General features: G+C 40.9%; 1 protein-coding gene across 3 annotated transcripts in view; it reads right to left on the bottom strand.

Annotated features, from left to right (window-relative positions):
* Window positions 1-22,036, bottom strand: part of ttc28 (tetratricopeptide repeat domain 28) — a 124,325-nt gene that overhangs the window by 76,279 nt on the left and 26,010 nt on the right. The window contains exon 1 of one of the 3 annotated variants that reach the window (XM_081613233.1): window positions 12,429-12,797. The exons of the other annotated variants lie outside the window; for them this stretch is intronic. Coding sequence (XP_081469359.1) covers window positions 12,429-12,455 — 27 coding nt within the window. The 5' untranslated portion in view covers window positions 12,456-12,797. Of the gene's footprint in view, window positions 1-12,428; window positions 12,798-22,036 lie in introns of those variants that run through there. 3 annotated transcript variants of the gene reach the window in all.

The raw sequence follows: 22,036 nt of genomic DNA on the forward strand, positions 1-22,036 counted from the left end.
TTGTCAGGGAACAAAGTCCGTCGCAGTATCCGCAAGTGGAGATAAAAGGAAAAGAAAAACAACCAAAAACAAGATCCAGGAACACTGCAGCTTTGTTTGTTTGACCTGAGCTCCTTTAACTTGGACCGAGAGGAGGAAGAAACTGTAAAACTCTGTAATAGCTAATCAGACTGTTTAGGAAACTCTATTTGGAAATAACTGAAGCACTTTCCTCCATGTCGAGGTAATCAGCACACTCTTCAGTCGCTGCTATCTATGATGTTATGGGGGTGCAGTAACAAGCATGTTTGGGGCGACTTGGCCACACATGAGGAAAGGAAAAGGTTTTAGAGCCACAGAAGAAATCTTTTTCGACGAAGCCTTACACACTGACAAACACTGTAGCGTGTAAAGTTGGACTAATCTCTACTTTTTATTATGGGTACTGTGGTCGTTTGGAAGAGATTGATTGTTGTAATTTTGATAATTTCTACACTTTTTGTGTCAACAATAGATCAGATTAAAATAAAATAAAATAAAATAGTCAGTGAATGAAAAGGAGCAACAAATTCTTAGTTCCAACAATGAGCATAAATGTCTAGTCAAGACTGAAGAAGGAACTGGACCGTCTGACCAACCGGGCGGTCTGCCTGTCTGAGTGGCTAGCCTAGATAGCAAAGTAGATGGATAGCTAGTGTGCTATCTAGCTATCTGTCTAGGCAAGTAGCTAGCTAGCTAGCTAGTTAGCCAAGTAGCTAGCAAGCTAGATAGATATGCTTGTGGAAGAATATTCAAAACATCTGAACCAACTCATTCAATTTAAAAGGCAATTCTGCAAACACTAGCACAAATCAAAAGTAAACTTCTGAATTTGATGTCATTTATAAATTCATTATTCTGGCATTTAGCAAGTGGAAATATTTTTGTAATCAAAACTGAGCTAAAACAGGAGATTTTTCATCTGATCTAACTTTAGACAGGAACAAGGGTGTGTGCTTCTCTGCACAAATCTAAAACAATACTCCAGTTTGTCAACAAAAGGACTTAAACACAGCGGTTTTTGCTTTTAAAAACCTTGGTATACTTTGCAAGTGATCTTACAGCGTCAAAAACCAAATTATTTGTGTATTTCAGCAGGAATGCAATAAAACAGTTCTGGCCCTACAAACAAGTCGTGAACATTCACTCCCTGTAATCTGTAAGACGTCCCACTGAAAAGAGAAGATGAAAAGCTTTTAAGGGGGGTAATTGTGCAGATGAATGAAAGAATTAAGTCTTTTATCTTTATACCTCATTTTTGGAAGATTGAACTAGTTTCAAAGTTGTAAAAAGGACCTTGTGATACCTAAAGAAAAAAAATCTACGCTTAATTAACTCAAGTGAAGTCGTTAAACATCAAAAACATAAACTTTTTTGCCATAAGGATTTAGATTCCACAGAACACGATTCCATCAAGCAGACTGTGGCCTGCAGCACGTCTTTACCTCCAAATTCTAAAAGCATGTGCTGCTTTTTTGGTGAACGCATTTTAACAATACATCTGAGTGCAAAAATAAAAGAAAAAAGAGTTCTGTTGGAGGGCAAAGTCTTAAATCAGAAACAGGAGAGCAGCTTTAAGAAGCTTAGCCGCTTTGTAAGTAAACACGTTACACTCCGAGTTCTGCCAGTCCGACGACGCAGGGCAGAACAGAACATGCTGCATGATCTCCTGCAGGGTAAACACATATCCCCCACAGACAAAGGCAGAGAAGCACAACTTCTCATCCTTTCCAGTGGAAAAAAAAAGATTAAGAGAACCTTGGATGCTGCTCTTGAGCCCCAGAAACCAAAATGCACTCATTGTTGAACACTGAAGCCAGTCATATGTGATAAACCTCTGGATTCTGCAAAATGTCACGTGGGTTTCGTACATGAGAGCAATTAAACTTAAACGGGTCCCACTTGTCTGCTTCTGTTACATCTCTGAGCTTTTTCTCTTTCACCGCCGGATACGTAGGTATAGTCAAAGTAACAGTGCAGATGCTGTCTTTAGGTTAATCTGTTCTTAGAAGGTTTAATCACAGCACAGGAGAAAATCGAAGTAGATGAGCTTTGGTTGCAGAGAGATATTTGTTTTTTTTTTAATCCATGAAAAATGTTTCTGGCTCAATATTTTAATACTCTACTTACAACAAATTGTGAACGTCATTTGAATTTCCTGGCTCCTGGCACAGTCCACAACATTTTCAACAGGATTGAGGACAAGCTCCAGCCTGCTTTGTGTTTTCCAATCCCAGATTCAATGTGTGTTTGGGATCATTCATTGTTGGAACAACAATTTCTGTCCCCATTTCATCCCTGTGACTGTCGATTTAAGAGAGAACCCTGAGAACTTGACGGTGATCCTCTCATTTCTTAATGCCATCCATTTTGTACAATCCACTTGGCACCAACAACAGTAGAGGTTTCCCAGAGCATGACACTGCTGCTGCCATGCTTGATGGTTAGTGAAACGTCGCTAGATTTATATGCCTCCAAGCACACTTTATGGTTACAGGTACAGAGTGGCTTCACTGCAACAAGGCAATTTTTTTTGCCAGGTTTGGGCCTCCTCAGTTTTCTCTTGACTGTAAACTACAAACGTTGGACCCTTCGTCTGTGGAGGTTGCTTCTTAAGGTTCGCATGTGAAAACAAGAACAAATACTCAAGTATTTGTGAGATTTAGGTACTACAGCCGTCTGCGAATAGAGGAAATCCACCAATTCTTCAGAATCTCATTAAAAATATGTATAACTGCCTATTACAATAATTCAAAACACATAATATACATCTATATCCATAAATATGCATATTAGAACTCGTTTTAGGACTACCATAGAAGCTATTCAAAATGATAGTTATTAAAAATATAAACTTCCTTTGTATGAAAACTCAGTTATTTGTGGGTTGGGCTAAGCCCATAATGTTTCAGGTTGTAAGTTTTTATTATTAATCCTATATTTAGATAAAACCATATAGGTCAAACAAGGATACTTATCCATAAATCAGGCTCTAATTAGGTCAGTTCTAAATGCACAGCTGCTCTTAGGAGATTAAAATAGCAAAAAATTTAAAGATATAATTGCCACCATCTGAAATGGTACATGAGACTAGCAAAATACATTTATTTCTGAAAAAAGAAAAGATACAGCTCCTCTTCACTCCTGATCTGATTTTTTCTTTAAATAATACTATTTTAAATTTCCTAACCAAAGCAGACAAAAACAAACAAGAGAATCAGCAGGAATCAATAGCTGTGTTTCCACTGACCGTATAAATTGCACAATTTGACATAACGAAAATAAGTTATTAAGTAATGGAAACACAACCATGCTGAATTTGGCAGGATTTTTAATGACTTACCATGTAAACAAACTTATTCATGTGTTGTTAGAATTGCATAAAAACACCTCAATTGCAAAGTTGTGTTTTCTTGACATTAGCGGACATTTGTAATGATAAGGCAGCTTCGGTCAATATATCAAAATCTATCACAATATCAATATGATTCTAATCAGAAACAGCATATCGATGTCATGGCCACATCCTGTTTGAATCAAATTTATACACAGCAACCATACAATACCATACTTTCAATCTGCATTCTATGTTAGGGCTCTAAAACTAAAGAAATTCAAACATTCGATAAATACGTATCCTTGAAACAGTTGTGAACAGGACTTCAGACTCACAACATCTTAACACATTCACAGCGTCTCTTTCTGGTGCTTTCGTCACCCTGAAAACCAAAGTGAGATGTCAGGACCACCTAGAGTTTTCACAGGCCAAGTCATGCATCTCTTCTTCAAAGTAAACTTCGGTTAAAAGCCCTTTTTTCCCCCCAAGTTCAATAGAATATTACTAGATCTATAGAGAGCCAGAGTTTGGTCACTGACTGCTTCAAAGCTCCCTCACTTTAACTACTGAAATGTCTTTAAAGCCTTTGCTTCATCGTGACAAAGTGCGACCAAAGGCAATTGTAACGGTGAGCAAATCGGATTAGCTTTCCAAAAATGTTTACGTTTGGTCATTTTTATTGTAAGTTCTAAGAATAAAACGATCTTATCTGAAATAGGTCCTACTTCAAGAAGCTGATGAAGCAGGAGTTCTCAGCGTTAAGGTCTGAACATCAAAATCTAAATCATAGGTAAGTGGCCTTGCACTTTAGGAAAGATGGTTTTTGCATAACCCACATTTTACGCAATGTGGGTTACGCAAAAACCCGCACTCCCATGTTATTCGACAGAACTTATTTGGCGAATAAGTGCTGACGTAGCACTGGTGGATCTGTGCCTTACCACAGTAATGAAACTCCAGCTCAGAAGTGAAGACTCTCCATGTTTCTGAGATGTGTGGTTCATGCTCGCTGGCAATCTCTACATCTTGTTTGCTGCAGCCATACGTAGCAACAACATCTAACGGAATCGTGTTTTGTGTACCCTGGTTGATTCCCTCCAAACCAGAAGATGGAAACACAAAATTCACATTTTCTTTGTTTTTGCAACATTTTAAAAGTTTGCCTAAAATTTGCATGACAATCAGATGGAAACATAGCTGGACACACTGAACAGCCATAGAACAGACCACACACACACACACACACACACACACACACACACACACACACACGCAAACACATACACCTAAGGATAACTTAGAGTAAGAATCATGTTTTTGGACTGGAGGAGGCCAGAGTACCTGGAAGGAACACACACAAATAAATGAAGAATGTAATAAGGAATAAAAGAAGCAGTGTGTAAGTACTAATTCAGTGGGTTTACTGGGATTTATTTATTCAAGTACCTGCAGACTAAGTCCTACTAACACTTCTTATGGAGTCTTAGAACAAAGACGGGAACACTGATGGTGGCCTAAAAATATCCATCAGGATATCATCATAAATCACCCAAAATTCCTCCAATCAGCTCGAGTGTACTGGATAAATCTCTGCTTCTTCGTCTCCTCTCATCATCACCGCCATCAGCGTCTCAGCAGCCAACTGTCTGGCCTTATCAGTTAACACTTCTCAACGGGGGAGAGGGCAACTTTCACCCCCAGACTCCCTCCGCGCTGGGATCCCTCCAGTCTTCACAGCCAGATCAACCACTTCAAGACCAGGGCTCACACTCCTTTCCAGAGCAAACCGCTGCTGCCTGTGATCTTTAAGCCAAATACAAATTTGGTTAGGCGTTGAATCCCCTGCCAGTTCACACTTCCCACTCTCTAGATGGAGGAGGTTTTAAAATATAACCAACTGCCTCCTGAAATATATCCTCCCGAGTGCTCAGAGGGACTTCTCTTACATGGAGCGTAAAGATGAGCTGCATTTGGTCTCAAACGTGATTTGAGCTAAATACTTACAAGAGGGATAACATGAAGTGGATGCATATTCCACATGATGCTAAGATATGGGAACGGTGGGTAAAGTCGGATGTCACTCCATTTTTGTTTACATTTAATAAAGAAGGAAGTTCAGAGGTTTTCATGTTTCCTTCAGTGGTTCAGTGGTTCAGTGGTGCAGCGCCTCCACAGGCAAGGAAGGGAACAGGTTTCTCAAAGGGTTTAGTTTTTTGTTATAGTGTAGTGTGACAAAGAACTGCAGCAAATAAAAATCAAACAAATGTTGAATCTTTGATCCCCAGTCGAACAGAGTCTACTGGACTATCTGGTGTGGAAACATCCTGAACCTTTAAACCCGTACTGTGTCTCATGAGAGCTCAGATCTTTTGGGGTGCTGGTGACTGTAGATCAGCTCAATAATCTGCCCGTTCTGTTCGACATCTCATTAATATTGCAGATATTAGGTCATGAATAATATATTTAACAAGACAAGCTATTACAACCCACCCAGTGGGGAACACATATGTGCACATACATTTCAAAACAATGAATTCAGTATTTGATCTGGTTCCAGATTCAATGTAAATATGCCAGCCTCATGAAGGAGCGCCAGAAAATGTTCAGGACAGTCAAGCTGATATCCTACTGACGTAAACCTGGTCTGCTGCTGATTGGGGGGGAGGGGGTATTTCACAATTAAACAGTCACATACATCCAAGTCACAAAGGTCATGTGCAGAATGAAACATATGAGAAAATGTGTGCTGCTCAGATGAGACCAAAAATAAACCTGAACATAACCATCTCCAAAACGAAGCCTGGCGGTAGTAGCATGGAAAAGTTCACCTTCTAGCAGGTCAAAGGTCATAAAAAGCTGTATGTTTTACTGAATGGTTTAGATCAGGGGTGTCCAAACCTTTCATCATATGGGTCAAAAATGTCAGCTCAAAGCTACTCGCGGGCAAAAGAAAAAAATAAAAATACTGTTTTCAAAATCTAAAAATCCTAAAAATGTGGTGATTTTTTTTATACCTACTCAACAATATACTAAACCGAAACTAGTGTAATAAAACAAAGCAGACTTTGTTTTGTAGGAACGGTATTGTAGATCCTAAACATCAAATGGTTTTTGCATGTTTTTCTTGTTAAACAAAAGGTATTCAGATTGCTCATTATTCTGGGCTCGATTGCAAAAATATCTTCTGTTCTCAGCAATAAATACAATATCTAGGTCAGTTATCATTTTAAAACACTTGCTGTATTTAGCCAAGTTTTAATACAGCAATTAAAAGCAGATTTGGGTGTACTTTAGAGTAAAAGTCAAAGGGTAGATGTGCTCCTAGTTACCATGACAATAGAAAGAAACCAGGAAGCTTGGAACAGATGATCGCATTGTGTTGCATCTAGCAGTTCTGTAGGTAGACTTTGGTTTAAAAGTTTAAAAGTCACAGTTGTGTCCTAATTTATTCTTGAATTATGTTCAGGGACTGCAACAAAATAAAAAAAATAAAAAATCAGTTCATGGCCCCCGGACCACAGTTTGAACACTGTTCGTTTAGATCAAATAACATTCAACTCAATTCAAATTCAAAAGTACTTTATTGATTCCAAAGGGAAATAATTAAGTGTTGCTGAAACTCATAAACATCCAAAATATATTTGAGAATATATGGTAAGATTAATAAAGTCAGATCCGGGGGGGAGATATGTGCTTGTCACTGGCGAAATCAATTCCATTCCTGTTGCTCTTTTGAATATGTATGCCCCAAATTGCGACTGCCCCGAATTTTTCTGCAAGATATTTGACATGATTGCACAATTTAATAATAGGGACATGATTATAGGAGGCGACTTCAATTGTTATCTCGATCCATTGCTGGATAGGTCCTCCAGTAAGGTTGCTTCTTCTTTGAAATCGGTGTCTGTTATAAATAATCTCATTAAGTCACTAAACTTAGTGGATATTTGGAGGCTTCAGCATCCTTCCGATCGTAAATACTCTTTTTTCCCCCCTCCCATGGTAGTTTTACCAGAATTGACCACTTTTTAATTGATTCTAAATTAATTTCAAGTACAGTCAGCTCATCGTACCACTCTACCTTAATCTCAGATCACGCCCCTCTTTTACTACAGATCCACTTTAATCTTTATGCTCCATCGTTTAACTGGAAGTTTATTCCCCCATCAATTCTGATCAAGCATTTAAGGGCTACATTTCAGCTAAAATCTCAGATTTCCTTCTTTTTAATGACAACGGTGATGTGTCTGATTCAGTTTTGTGGGAGGCATTTAAAGTAGTGTTGAGGGGCAACATTATCTCTTATCAGTCTTCAATCAAGAGGGCCAGATCACAGCGTCTTGCAGATATTCAGGCTAAATTGGCTGTTTTGGAGGACAGGTACCAGTATTCAAATGATGAAAATATACTTAGTGAAATTCTGAAGATAAAATCTGAATATAACCACATGCTTGGGGAACAAGTCGGTAATTGCATTCGCAAACTTAAACAAAAGCATTTTGAACTTGGGGACAAACCTGACAGATTGCTTTCCCGACAAATAAAAGGCACACTGGCAGATCGAGCTATTCATAAAATTTCTTCTCCCTCTGGCCAACTGTTAACTGACCCTAAACTCATAAATGATGCCTTTTTTAATTATTACAGTACTTTATATACCTCCAAGAGTAGTGCAACCAGCACGGAGACTAAAGCCTTTCTAAACAGTTTAAATGTACCTGTCCTGGATGATTCGGCCAGGGCCGACTTGGACTCTAGTTTTACAATTGAAGAAATCAAATCTGTGATTCGTTCATTATCTTCTGGTAAGGCTTGTGGTCCGGATGGGTTTGGAATAGATTTCTATAAATGTTATTTGGATCTGGTTGCCCCTCTTCTTTTGCGTATGGTGAACTCTTCAGTGGAGGAGGGAGTGTTTCCCCAGAGTTTGTATGATGCTCATATCTGTCTTCTCCTGAAGAAGGGAAGGGATGGCTCTAATGTTGCCTCATACCGTCCTTTAAGCTTACTAAATGGTGACCAAAAAATAGTAGCCAAAGTATTAGCTACTCGTTTAAATAAACACATAGCTCATCTGATCCATCTCGACCAGACTGGCTTCATCCCCAACAGGTATTCTTTTTCCAACACTCGTCGACTCTTAAATGTTATGTACCAGACCAACCTTCCTGCCTCTGCAGTTATTTCATTAGATGCTCAGCAGGTATTCGACCAAATTGAATGGGACTATTTGTTTTTGGTTCTCCAAAAATTTGGCTTTGGCGATAAATTTATGACATTACTAAAAATGCTTTATGCTCAGCCCAAATCCTCAGTTTTGACTAATCACGACAGGTCAGCTTCTTTTTTATTACATTGCGGAACCAGACAGGGGTGTTGTCTTTCACCGTTGCTATTTGCACCGGCCATGGAACCCCTTGCTATTTGCATCAGGACCCATCCATTGATCACTGGCATTTCAGAGTATGCTATAGATAGTCCCATTGGCCTGTATGCAGATGATGTTATCCTGACCCTTTCAGATGTTACAGTCTCTCTTTCTCCACTTCTTACTCTTATAAATAAACTTGGCAAGCTTTCCGGTTTCACTATTAATTGGGATAAAAGTCTTTTTATGCCTCTTTCAGATGGTCTGGACGCTGCTTTTCTTAGCAACCTGCCATTCAAAGTTTCCACTAGTTATTTTGAGTATCTGGGGATAAATATCACAAGGGACCCTAAACTCCTTTTTAAACATAATTTTCTGGATTTAATCAACAAACTTAAATCTATGGTCGACATGTGGAGGCTCCTTCCTCTTTCATTGATTGGCCGCGTTAATGTTGTCAAGATGGTGGTCCTCCCGAAATGTACCTATCTTTTTCAGAATATACCCATTTATCTCACTGCTTCCTTTTTTAAGACGATAGATTCCATTATAATCCCTTTTGTCTGGGCCGGTAAACATCCTCGAATATCAAAGTCCCACCTACAGAAACCTACTGCTGAGGGTGGTCTAGGCCTTCCTGTTTTTCGATATTATTACTGGGCGTGTAGTGCCAGATCCTGGGTTTTCTGGACTCATCTCCATTCGAGAGGTGAGGTGGTTGACTCGCTATTGCCCAAATGGCCGTTGAATGAAAACCTTGCATCCTTACAACTTTCTACTTCCTCTCTAGCTGCAGTATTGTTTTCCAATCTTTCTTTGTCTTTTCAGCTTCTGAAGGATAATTTTATACTAAAAAATTCATTCATGATTTTGAAGCAGATTAAGAATGCCCTGAATCTCCCTGGTTTTTCCATCTATGCTCCGATTTGTCAGAACTCAGCATTTAAGCCAGGCAATATGGATGTAGTTTTTAAGCACTGGTTAAATAAGGGCATAGCTTCTTTTAAGGATTTATACATCAATGGTAACTTTGCTTCCTTCACACAACTCCAGTCAAAATTCGGTCTTCCTTCTAGCCATTTTTTAGGTACTTGCAAGTTCGAAATCTTGTCAGGCAACACTTTCCCCACTATGACTCCATACCGGTGCAGCATAGTTTCTATGAGCTGATAAATAACTCTGTCAACTTTGATCGTCGTTTAACTCAAAAACATGGCGGCAGGCTGGATGACTGCCCTGGCACCCCGAAAACCAGGATTAGCATGTTTCCTGGCTGAAACCCTGAAAGTGATGTTCACAGGTGTTTTCCATCAAATGTGACTGATCTTGAGCTGTTTTGTAAAGAAAAATTAGCAAACATGATAGTCTATGTGCAAAACAGCTGGAGAGATGAACCAAAAGACAACAAAAAGTGCTTCCATTACTGCAGCTTGAATCCAAATGCACACTACACTTCTCTACGTAAAAAATCATAATTATTTCCCAGAATCAGACACAGCTTTTTGTTGGTCTATCACGGAAAATTGCTACAAAATGCGTTGAATGTTGTGGTTGTAATTGGACAAAATGTGAAACAATGCAGGATGTATGAACAGAATAAGTCATCACACTGAGTCAAAGTATCAGCCAAGGTTAAACACAGCAGAAAACCTAGATCACTCCTAAAGCAGACAGTTTCTCTACTTAGATAGTAGATTTAAGGTTTTGCCACAATTTGTTGCGGGGTTGTGTTGGCTAACGCGACTCTGCAATATCGCATGGACATCGGGGGCAGTTCCCCTGGACTGGCAGACTGGGGTGGTGGTCCCCCTGTTTAAAAAGGGGGACCGGAGGGTGTGCTCCAATTACAGGGGGATCACACTCTTAAGCCTCCCTGGTAAGGTCTATTCAGGGGTCCTGGAGAGGAGGGTCCGTCGGATAGTCGAACCTCGGATTCAGGAAGAGCAGTGTGGTTTTCGTCCTGGTCGTGGAACACTGGACCAGCTCTACACCCTCAGCGGGGTCCTGGAGGGTGCATGGGAGTTCGCCCAACCAGTCTACATGTGTTTTGTGGACTTGGAGAAGGCGTTTGACCGTGTCCCTCGGGGGGCCCTGTGGGGGGTACTCCGGGAGTATGGGGTACCGGGCCCTTTGATACGGGCTGTCAGGTCCCTGTATGACCGGTGTCAGAGTCTGGTCCGCATTGCCGGCAGTAAGTCGGGCTCGTTTCTGGTGAGAGTTGGACTCCGCCAAGGCTGCCCTTTGTCACCGATTCTGTTCATTACTTTTATGGACAGAATTTCTAGGCGCAGCCGAGGTGTTGAGGGGATCCGTTTTGGTGGCCTTAGGATCGCATCTCTGCTTTTTGCGGATGATGTGGTCCTGTTGGCTTCATCGGAACGTGATCTGCAGCTCTCACTGGAGCGGTTCGCAGCCGAGTGTGAAGCGGCCGGGATGAGGCTCAGTGCCTCCAAATCCGAGGCCATGGTCTTGAGCCGGAAAAGGGTAGAGTGCCTTCTCCGGGTCAGGGGGGTCGTCCTGCCTCAAGTGGAGGAGTTTAAGTATCTGGGGATCTTGTTCACGAATGAGGGAAGAAGGGAGCGGGAGATCGACAGGCGGATTGGGGCAGCGTCTACTGTGAAGCGGGCGCTGTACCGGTCCGTCGTGGTGAAGAGAGAGCTGAGCCAAAAAGCGAAGCTCTCGATTTACCGGTCGATCTACGTTCCCACCCTCATCTATGGTCATGAGCTTTGGGTCATGACCGAAAGAACGAGATCACGGGTACAAGCGGCCGAAATGGGTTTCCTCCGCAGGGTGGCTGGGCTCTCCCTTAGAGATAGGGTGAGAAGCTCGGTCATCCGGGAGGGACTCAGAGTAGAGCCGCTGCTCCTCCACGTCGAGAGGAGCCAGTTGAGGTGGCTCGGGCATCTGGTAAGGATGGACGCCTCCCTGGTGAGGTGTTCCGGGCACGTCCCACCGGGAGGAGGCCTCGGGGAAGACCCAGGACACGCTGGAGGGATTACGTCTCTTGGCTGGCCTGGGAACGCCTTGGGATTCCCCCGGAGGAGCTGGAAGAAGTGGCTGGGGAGAGGGAAGTCTGGGCCTCCCTTCTGAAGCTGCTGCCCCCGCGACCCGACCCCGGATAAGCGGAAGAAAATGGATGGATGGATGGATAAATTACAACCCAGAAACTGACAGCAGCAACAGAGGACCAGCACTCCCAAATACTCACAATCATCTTATAATCAGAATTCATTTATTGTAATGTAAAGTAAACACAGCGACACTTTAAAAAATAGCAACTCTTGAAGGCTGTGCAAATAAATAAATATGAAAAAAAAAACACACAAAAAAGCAACAACTGAGATGTTAGGAAAATGAAGAGATTTGGATGAATTTGTAGCATTCGGGGCGATTTCTAGCTTCTAAATATCCAGTTCACCTAAAAAGAACTTCCTCTGAGCTGTGAATGGTGACTTTTCATTTAGCTTTGTGGAATTTTTCCTCTTATAATCCTCTAATAATCCCATCCAGGCATGTTGCAGAAGTGTCTCTCTGAAAAGGGGGACTATTAACGGATTATCCTTAATAAAGTGGCCGTGACTGCGCTTTCTTCCTCAGGGCTTAAAAAGCTCCACTAATCCAAAGACGTGTCACTCCCTCACTCGCTCACTCACTCCGTTGTTCTGCTGCAACTTTGGAGAGAAAACGAGGAGTTTTACTCACCTTCTTCCGGGGCTGCCATTTCATCATATTTGTAAGGCAGGTGGGCGCAGCATCAAAGTGTCACAAGAGTGGCAGAGGCATGTCAAACGCCTCGATCAGGACCGCCAAGCGAAGAGCAGGTCAGGGAGGGATGTGTGTGATGTAGGAGGGAGGCTGTTATAATCCAGATATAATGAGGCTGCAGAGCGATCGGTTCGGTTATCCAGCAGCAGCGGCGGTTCCTGCAGCTCTTGCCGCTCCGAGGACGCAACTGAGGCGCGAGCCGAAGGAGAGGAGAGCAGAGAAGAGGGAAACCCAACACCGGCACACACCCCCCGTCTCTCCTGCACACTACCTCTCTTTCTCTCTTACACACACAGACACACTGGACTTCAATCTTTTTGTTGAATCCCAATAAGAAAAAGTGTTTATTGTCCTAAAATAACCTCGTATTCTTCAATGCCAAATACCATGTATGTAAAGGGGAAGTATTATGTGTTTTCCAGGCACGCAGTGTCATTTTATAGCACAATCAAGTAACTCTGTTGCTTTCAATTTTTATAGCAAATGTTAGAAAACGACTGCAATTTAACACATAGATATTTAGTCTCTGCCTCTTTAAGAAACTCCACCTTCAGGAAGTATTTCAACATTTTTTGATCTTTTGTGTGAGCCTGCATATCTCAGTGCTGCTGTTATACCTGAATCTCACAACTGTGGGATAATAAAGGATATTTCTAAAAATGACTTTATGATTGGCCAATTGTCAAACTTATGAAGCTACTTTGCTTCCCAAGCCAGGCAGTAGGAACCATCCAGCAACCCTGCAAAAAACCCTGAGAACACCTGGCTGACTATAATCATCAGGTATGAATGTAATAATTACTGAATAGTGAAGAAAAGTGACCAAGAAGATTCTAAAATCTGATGTTTCTTTGCATATTTTGCAGCATTGTCTGTGGGTTAGCAAAGGCTTTCCCTGGCCAGAAGCTGATGCCATTTGGTGCCATGACATAGAAAGTTTAGGCACCCCTGCTCTTTAACACAAGGTTTAACTACAGAGTCTCTGATGTAGGAGTAATAATGAGAACTTATTAAAATGCTATTTTTTGTTTATTTACAAATTAAATCAAGGACAAAGTCATATGGTTCAGCCAGACAGTATTCATATTTAGATTTAAAACTATCTTCATTCAGCCTTGACGTTTGTTTCTGATAAATACAGTATGACAGGAATCTGTAGACGGAGGAGGGGGGGGGTTAATCCACCTGAATTTTATTTTCATTTTAATTAGAAATGGATTACTGAAAATTATTTCAACTTTTCTAAGCAATCACAAAAAAGAAATTATTCCTCCACATTACAGCAAACAAACTGTTCTTCTCATTTCTGACCAACTTTTCCACATGTTTCCTCTGGGATCAATTTATCTGAAATCAAAAGCCTCCATGCCATCATCCTAATCTTTAGCTTTCACCACTGATTCTTTATCAGATTCAAGTTGGGACTCCAAAACGTTAATATCACTTCCAGTTAAGAGTGATATGTTTTCACTATATCAGATCTTAACACACTCCAGCTTGTGTACTAAGAAAGAAACAGCCCTTTAATTTATCACATAATAATAAACTGCAACTTAGACACACCACAAGAGGGCGCTCATCACATTGACAGGATTTTCCAGAAGTTTGATGATTTTGATATTTTGAGGTTGTGTGTGTGTGTGTGTGTGTGTGTGTGTGTGTGTGTGTGTGTGTGTGTGTGTGTGTGTGTGTGTGTGTGTGTGTGTGTGTGTGTGTGTGTGTGCGTGCGTGCGTGTGTGTGTATGCGTGCGTGTGTGTGTTGCATCCTGTCCTGCTTTCCTTTTTTTTTTTTTGGCTTATTCTTCCATTACTTTATTTAATGATGTTCTCTTGTTTCCTCTCATAAACTTGCCAAAAATTAAGACACTTCAGGACGTTATGGACAACAGCGATTTATAGTTCTCCTCTTTCTTCAGCTCTAACAGTTTGGGAGCAAACATTAAAGCTCTGACCAGGTTTTTCAAAGCACTGTGGTTAATTTTAACATAGTGCAGTGTGAAAGTAAACCACAGCAGCAGGAAATGCAACAAATAACGCAATTTTGATCCCCAGGGAAGTAAGTCTACCAGACTACCAGGTGTGAAAACATCATAAGATGCTTCTTTGTTTTTGCACAGTAAAGTTTCCTTCATAAATGTAACTGTATTTTAGAAATTGAAAAGGGGATTTTCAAGACACTTGTTCATTCTGTGATTCTATCAGCTATTCATGAACAACAGTTCTTTATGCAACTCCTTTGAAAGGATCAGAGATCACGGCTGCCTGTCTCTAGCTTGGTCCCTTGCTTTTTCTGCACTGAATTCCTTCAAATTCCTTGAAAAGTTAAAAATGTTATGCACTACAGAGGAAGAAATATGCAAATCCCTTTCTTTTTTCCCTCTCTTTAAAGAACGTCTCTGTAAAATTTATGATCTTCTTGAGATTTTAACAACCCAGAGATCTTCTGCAGGTCGCCGATCCTTGAACATCTTCTTTTTCTAGGCACTGCTTTTGAGCTAAATTAAAAATGACAATCAACTGAAGTCATACCTTTTGAAATAACATGATTTTTACTCCCAGCTGCAGCAGCGATAGCCTCTATGGCTTCAGACTCAGCATCTTCCTCAACTTCCACTTCTTTCCTCCTTTACTATTACTGCTAGTCATTCTCTTATAGTTTGATGAAGACACCTAAACAGTTAACAGTGACGGTGTCTCTTTCTGTTTAGCAACCATATCGGTCATCTGTATTATATCATGAAACATGGGGAAAACATCCTAAAACAGAAGGAAATATTACTAAATTGTGCTCATCTTGTATTTGAAATAGCCAAATGGTGTCCTTACTGCTTCTGGTGCCTGATGAACCAATCAAAATACTCAAAGAATGCATCACAGCAGTCAGCCACGGAGTGATGATTTCTTCAGCTGGAATCATCAAGCTAGGTTTATAGAGAGACTGAACTGGGTGCAAAGGTCCCTGCACCAATCGTGCTGTTCCCACCTTCGTGTCGTCTGGTTGCACCGTCTGGTCACCCACCTCTAAATTGTTGTTGTATCTTGGGGCAGGCCGCGCGCAGCCTTTCACTCAAATTGGACTTGTCAAGCAGGTTCGCCTGTACCGGCATAAACCTTCTACGTGTAACTACGTTATTGTTGTCTTCACTTCTTAGCGATAATTTGAGCATTTGAGGAAGATTCAATGCCTTTGAGTAGTTAGACTGTTTTCACACTGACAGAACAGACATAGAGGGATGTGGAGTACGCTACAAATCAGAGGTTCTCTGGCGTTGCAATGGTCAGGAAGTGCTGCTTGAAATCAGAGCTGGGAAAATGGTAGGGGTGTTACTGTCGATCCGTGGAGCTAAGTGGGAAAGGACAGTGGATTCCACAGAAAAACCTTGATAAGTAAAGTCAGACTCTAAAAAGGTCTGGAGAAAAAGGCTGGAGAAAATCAAAAGCCATTCTACACAAAATAGTTTCTGTGTGCAATGTTGTTGTTTTTTCCATCAGAGAGCTGAAATAGCTGAGGGATTTTTAGATGTTCATGTGTGCATTATAGCTCTATAATGCAATGGGCTTGTCCAATCGATAACCAATAAAGTTCACAGAAGGATGGTGAAGTTAAGCTGTGGTGACAGATAAATATCAGTGAACAACACCATTCCTAAAGCAGACACAGGAACGTTCTGGAGAGGTCACCGCTGATGGATGACTGTCGTTTCAAGAACACAACAAATCCACTTTCACAATAAAGACTCAGAGTTTTGGTTTATTACACACATACAGTTGAAAACAGATGCTTGCATATTGCGTGTATAGCATATATATATATATATATATATATATATATATATATATATATATATATATATATATATAAACTGTTCAGATTTTATTGCTTTTGAAGCAAATGTCCTAAAAATGTTATCAATTGTTTTAAAAACCATACTTCACAACGGACACCATCGGTCATTACAGCCGCTTGCTTCTATTCCATGTTGTCAAATGATCACTAGGCAAATATTCAGTCTCTCAAGAGACTTTCATGTCTGGACTGTTTATGCATGACTGCAGGGAGGTCTGTGAATCAATGAAAAGTAAAGTTCAAAACGAGTTAGTGAAGGTAAACCACAGTGACATAAATATCACCAAACATGTTCCTAGAAAACAAGCAGACACACTGAAGATACATGCAACTCTGGATAGATGGACAGAAAGTTGATCCGCTCCAACTGGAGCTGAGTCTGGAAATTCAAAAATCTGGTATGTTGTCAATCAGTGAACACATCATAGCTTTACCAGGCTGAACTTTTAAAAACCAAAACCCATCCTGACGGAAGAAGACTTGAAGGCATCAATATCAACTCATAATTAGCTGTTAAACTCAAGGATCCCATCCACTGGTGGTGGCAGAAAGCTCTGAAAATGTCTAAGTCCAAGCCTTCAGCATTGTGGGGAGAACTTTTTGCATTTTTCTGAGATGTGTAATCCGTGCTAGTTTGCAACCTCTACTTCCTGTGTCAGCTAAAATTGGAAGGACAAAGCAAAAATTATCCACAAACGTCTGATTGTTACATCTCTATCCAATATGAAGAAAGAAGTAAGAAGAAAGCAAACAAATAATATGGACTATGACATGATGTTAGTCATTTTTAGCACACTGGGATCGGTCCGATAAGTAGAAATAGGCTGATATTAATAACCTATATTTATTTTGTTTTGCATTTCAGGAGGAGGAGGGAACAGGGCTGGTCATGTGACAGTGGTGCAGCAAAGGATTGAAAGAAAACCTATTTTTAATGTATACTGTATAATATCGGCTTTCAGCCAGTATCAGTATTGGCCCAAATTTACAAATTGGTGCATTCCAAATGGATAACATGTAAAATGTTTTAATTATGTGAAAATATATTGAATGTCACTGATCACGTGTTTATGTGTCATGTTTTGTGTATTCCACAATCCCTACAAAGTGTTTTTGTACTGTTGAGGGACGTCCTCAGTCTGCTGTAGGGTTAAACTGCAGACGGAGCTCAGATGTTCTGATTTATATATGCCAGGCCCATGAAAGTCAGCGCGAATAAATGGTGATGTAACACAGTTGTAACTTTGTGAAGGAAGCAGGAGGTATAAGGTAGCAGATGACAGACTGCACCTCCTCCTTATCCACCAACTTCACTCTGCTGACGTCTTTTGAAAACTCAACACGGCCAGAAAGAACTGCAACTGTCAGCCGCATGACAGGAGTTAAAGTGCAGAACTGAAGTGCAGACACGTGAGGACCTGCAGCCAGGAGACGCAGCGCATCAGAGCGAGTTAATTAGGATGATCGGCCTGACACCTTTCTACTCTGGGCTGTGATGAAACCAAACACCATGGAAGGCATGAGACGTGTTGGTAAAGAGAGAATTAATAATTCACCACATCGTTCTGAACGCCGAGGCGATCCGTTCCGCCTTTGGCTGAATTCTTATAGAAGCGTCGATGTCAACGTCTCAATTGCTGTAACATCTGCCACCTGTAGCTACAAGCTGCAGCTAACGCTTTTTCATCTGATAGAACAAAAAGCATGTACAGATTAAAGAGAACGTTAGAAACAAAACAACATGGCACTCAATTCAATCACTTGGCCAAACTGTGAAAAACCAGCCCTGTTTGCAAAAGAAAAAATTATTCCATGATTTTACATATACTAAATTATTAACTTTTTGATGTGAAAATTTCCAAAATTCATAAATTTTTGACATTTGAAAAAAATTATTCAAAAAGTTTTTTTTGCCAGAAATGTACTTTTTTCCATCTCCAATAGCCCTTATGCACTGTCATAGTTTTCAATTTATTTTCAAAATGTTATCAGAAAACATCAAAGCAGCCAAAATATTTTTCATCCTTCTAACATTGTGACTCCTGGTGACCTATCTCACATTAATTTCAATGACTGAAACCAGAAACCCTGCAGGCTCTGGCAACATGATAGGGGTGTGCCAAGAAAAAATCAATTTACGTAAAATGGGGACGAGGCCATCTGCAGAAAGGTGGCGCTCTCTCCGTTACTGCTCCATAAAAACAAAATGGAGGATGCGTGGCCGGAGTTAAATTCCATTTAAGCATGGATTGATATTCAAAATTCAAGAAGCGTGACACGTTAATGTCTCCATTTGTCATTCTGCCTCGCAAAGCAGACTAAAGTAGATCATGAGGATGCTTTGTACACCAACAGATTAAAGCAGATTATAGACAGGCAATAACGATAAAACAACTCTGCAGGTGCAGAGCACACAGCTATAAATGACATACATGGTACAGCTCAGAGCAGCATCTAAAGTGTGAATTTAGATGTATAAATATAGTTTACAAACATAACACTCACTTTGGGATTAAAAGCAATTGTCAAAATGTAAGTAGTGATTTATATATGAGTCATAGTGAGACTTGACAGGTTGGCGATGCGAGTTAGATGCCCAGAGCGACAGAACAGACGCCTGCTGGGTTATTATGAACATCAAAAGCAAACTGGAGTATTGAAACCCCCAGTTTCAATCAACACTGTAACTCCTGAAGGAAGTATTTTACCACTGAAAACGACCACCGCTACACTCTGCCTCATATCCGAACTGATTTGTTTTGGTTTTCCAATGATGTCTGAGGTCCATCTGCCCATCCTTTGTCTTAAGATTAGGTTGCTGGGGCAACAGGTCCAGCTCATTCTGGGGAATACCAAGGTGTTCGCTGGCTAGACGAGACATCTCAGTCCCTTCGTTGAGTTCTAGATCTCCCACAGGGTCTCCTTCCAGTTGGACGTTTTTCCTGAAAATCTTCCAAAGGGAGACAGCTAGGGTGCAATCGGATAAAATGTCTGGACCACCTCCACTGATTCCTGTCAATGCGGAAAAGCAGCAGTTCTATTTTAAGCTCGACCAGGTGAGGGGGTCCTCACCTTAGTGAGTCCAGCCACAGTAATGAAGGAAGCCCGCCTCGACTGCTTGCATCAGTGTTTGATGTGTTTAAATACCGATTTTTCTACCTTAAAATAAAATGTTAATTGTTGGGTAAAATTACTCATTTTAACTAATCATTGTTTCATCATTTTATTTGAGTGTTTTATCTACATGTGTTCAGTTACCTTTGACCAGTCATGCTTTAAGGTTTTTTCTGTATCTATAATGTAATTTCCTACTCAAGGGGTCCATCTGTTCTGTTATCTCAGCATTGTTCTACTGAAGAAGGTCATCATAATAAAAGCCATTTCCAAGCAGAGTTGATCAGAGCTCACCAGTCTTTGATCCTGAGCGGGTTAGAGGTTGTGGATCTCTCCCTTTGCAAAGGAAGTCATAAAACCCTCATTTGTCTTGTGTCTAGTTCTATACAGGTCTTGAACTAACTTTAAAAAACCCCAACAACTTGGTGCCGTGACCCGGATCCCAACATACCGACCGTTGGCTGACTGAGGACGACACACCGAAGCCAGTGCACTGCCGGAGTCAACAAGACCCGAACAAAGTCCCGGGGAGTAAATTCTCCGCTGGGCCGGTGAAATAGGTCTCCCTTCGTCTGTCAGCGGCCGATTGACGGGATCCGACCTGACCAAACCGACACACCAATTGAGTGAGTAGAAGCTTTTCATATGAAACAGCCGATACTAAAGAGAAACTTAAATTCTGGGTTAGAGTCCCTAGTTGATGCGTTCAACTTAAATTCTGGGTTAGAGTCCCTAGTTGACGGCGTTCAACTTAAATTCTGGGTTAGAGTCCCTAGTTGACGGCGTTCAACTTAATTTCTGGGTTAGAGTCCCTAGTTGACGGCGTTCAACTTAAATTCTGGGTTAGAGTCCCTAGTTGACGGCGTTCAACTTAAATTCTGGGTTAGAGTCCCTAGTTGACGGCGTTCAACTTAAATTCTGGGTTAGAGTCCCTAGTTGACGGTGTTCAACTTAAATTCTGTTTTTGTATGAATGAGTGAATGAATGGTGTGGAATCAACTGAGGATTTAAAACTCGTTCTGTCCTCGGCATTAGAAGCCTAAGTGAAAGACCGGACTGAGAAATAGTCTCAGCCTAGAAGCCTGTCTTTCAGGGGACAATCGGGGCTCACAGTATAGCAATCCTCTGTTGAGAGTACACACACATAATTTTTGCTGTTGCTGGTTTTTTGTTGTTTTGAGAGAATCAACACAGAGTATTTGAGTAATATGGGAAATAAACAAGGAAAAGGTTATAAACCACAAGGAGATGAAAAACACATGGTTTTAAAACACCCTAATAGTTTAGAATTCAGAGAAAAATGGATAAAAAATTATCAAATGAAGATGGAGCTAAAAGTTCCCCTTTGGGAAGAATTAGTCGGTCTTTTAAATACAAAAATAACCTATGCCAAAGGAAATAAGAAAATTAAACTAGAAAAAAGAAAAACAATGTGCAGAGACATGGTTGACAGAAGCAAAATTTAGAAGAGAACAAAAGGCACAGAAAAATGATCGAAAGGCAAAATCCCTCTTTGTCAGACCAGAGGATAATGAGACACAACCATGTGCCCCTCCCCCTTATGACAATGCTCTTGGTGCTGCGGGAGGAGCTCCAATCCATTCTCCGTCCCCGCAGCCAGATGAATCATTAGCTCAACCTGGTCCCTATGCAGAAGTAACGGACCTTTTAGACAACTTGGCTGAACAGGAGAAAGAGTTCAAGCCACAGAAGAGCACTAAAATGGTCCTTCGCAGTACAGAAAAAAAGTTAAAACAGGAAAAACAATCAGTTCCCGACCTTCCTAGTGATTCTGATGATGTAATGAATGCTTGTCCAATGGTCCAAGTTGCAAATCCTAGAGCAGGAGTACAAGGTGCTCCAGAACATGTATATGTCTTTAGACCATGGACATTGGAAGAAGCTAGACAAGCAGTAGCAGGTGTAACAAATGTAGAAGAGGATGTGGATAGTTTTATAGTAGATATGGAAGGGTTGATTTCTTCTTATAGATTAAATGGACTTGAGCTAGGAGAAGCACTTCATTGTGCTTTGGGAAAACATTGGGGAAGAGTGAGAGGTTCATGGAATTATGGCTTTTCTGAAGGAAGAGAAGCTGAGATGTGGTAAAAACTAAAAAAATAAAAAAACACATTCTCCTCGAGAACAATGTTTAATGTATTGTGTCATAATTAGAGTATAACACCAACTTGGTGAAATGATCCTTTGGCTGCATATCTGGAGGGGTCAGCGGTCAGAGTAAGGTACCGACCTGGACATTATCCAGCCTCATATCTCTCTTAGGCCTTGAGAGGAGGGCTGCCCGCTGACTTCACAGTCTGCAGCACTGAGATCAACAAGTTTAGAGAAATCCATTGTTCTCTGGTGAGACGTGACTCAGACAAAGGTAACGAGACTACGGATTTTAATGTTTCATGTTTATGTGTGTATGGATGGTCTCTATCATGTCGCTAATAAACCTGTTTTGCCCAGGTCCCTTTTCAAAGCAGCGGCTGTTGTGACCCATGGTCCCTGCCATGTGTCAACAGGGGGGATGATATCATTAATTCGAAAATATTTTACAACTTATGGTCTAGAAAAGTAC

Source organism: Poecilia reticulata, chromosome 12 (genome assembly GCF_904066995.2).
Source record: "Poecilia reticulata chromosome 12, P_reticulata-male-v2, whole genome shotgun sequence".
Classification (NCBI taxonomy): Eukaryota; Metazoa; Chordata; class Actinopteri; order Cyprinodontiformes; family Poeciliidae; genus Poecilia; species Poecilia reticulata.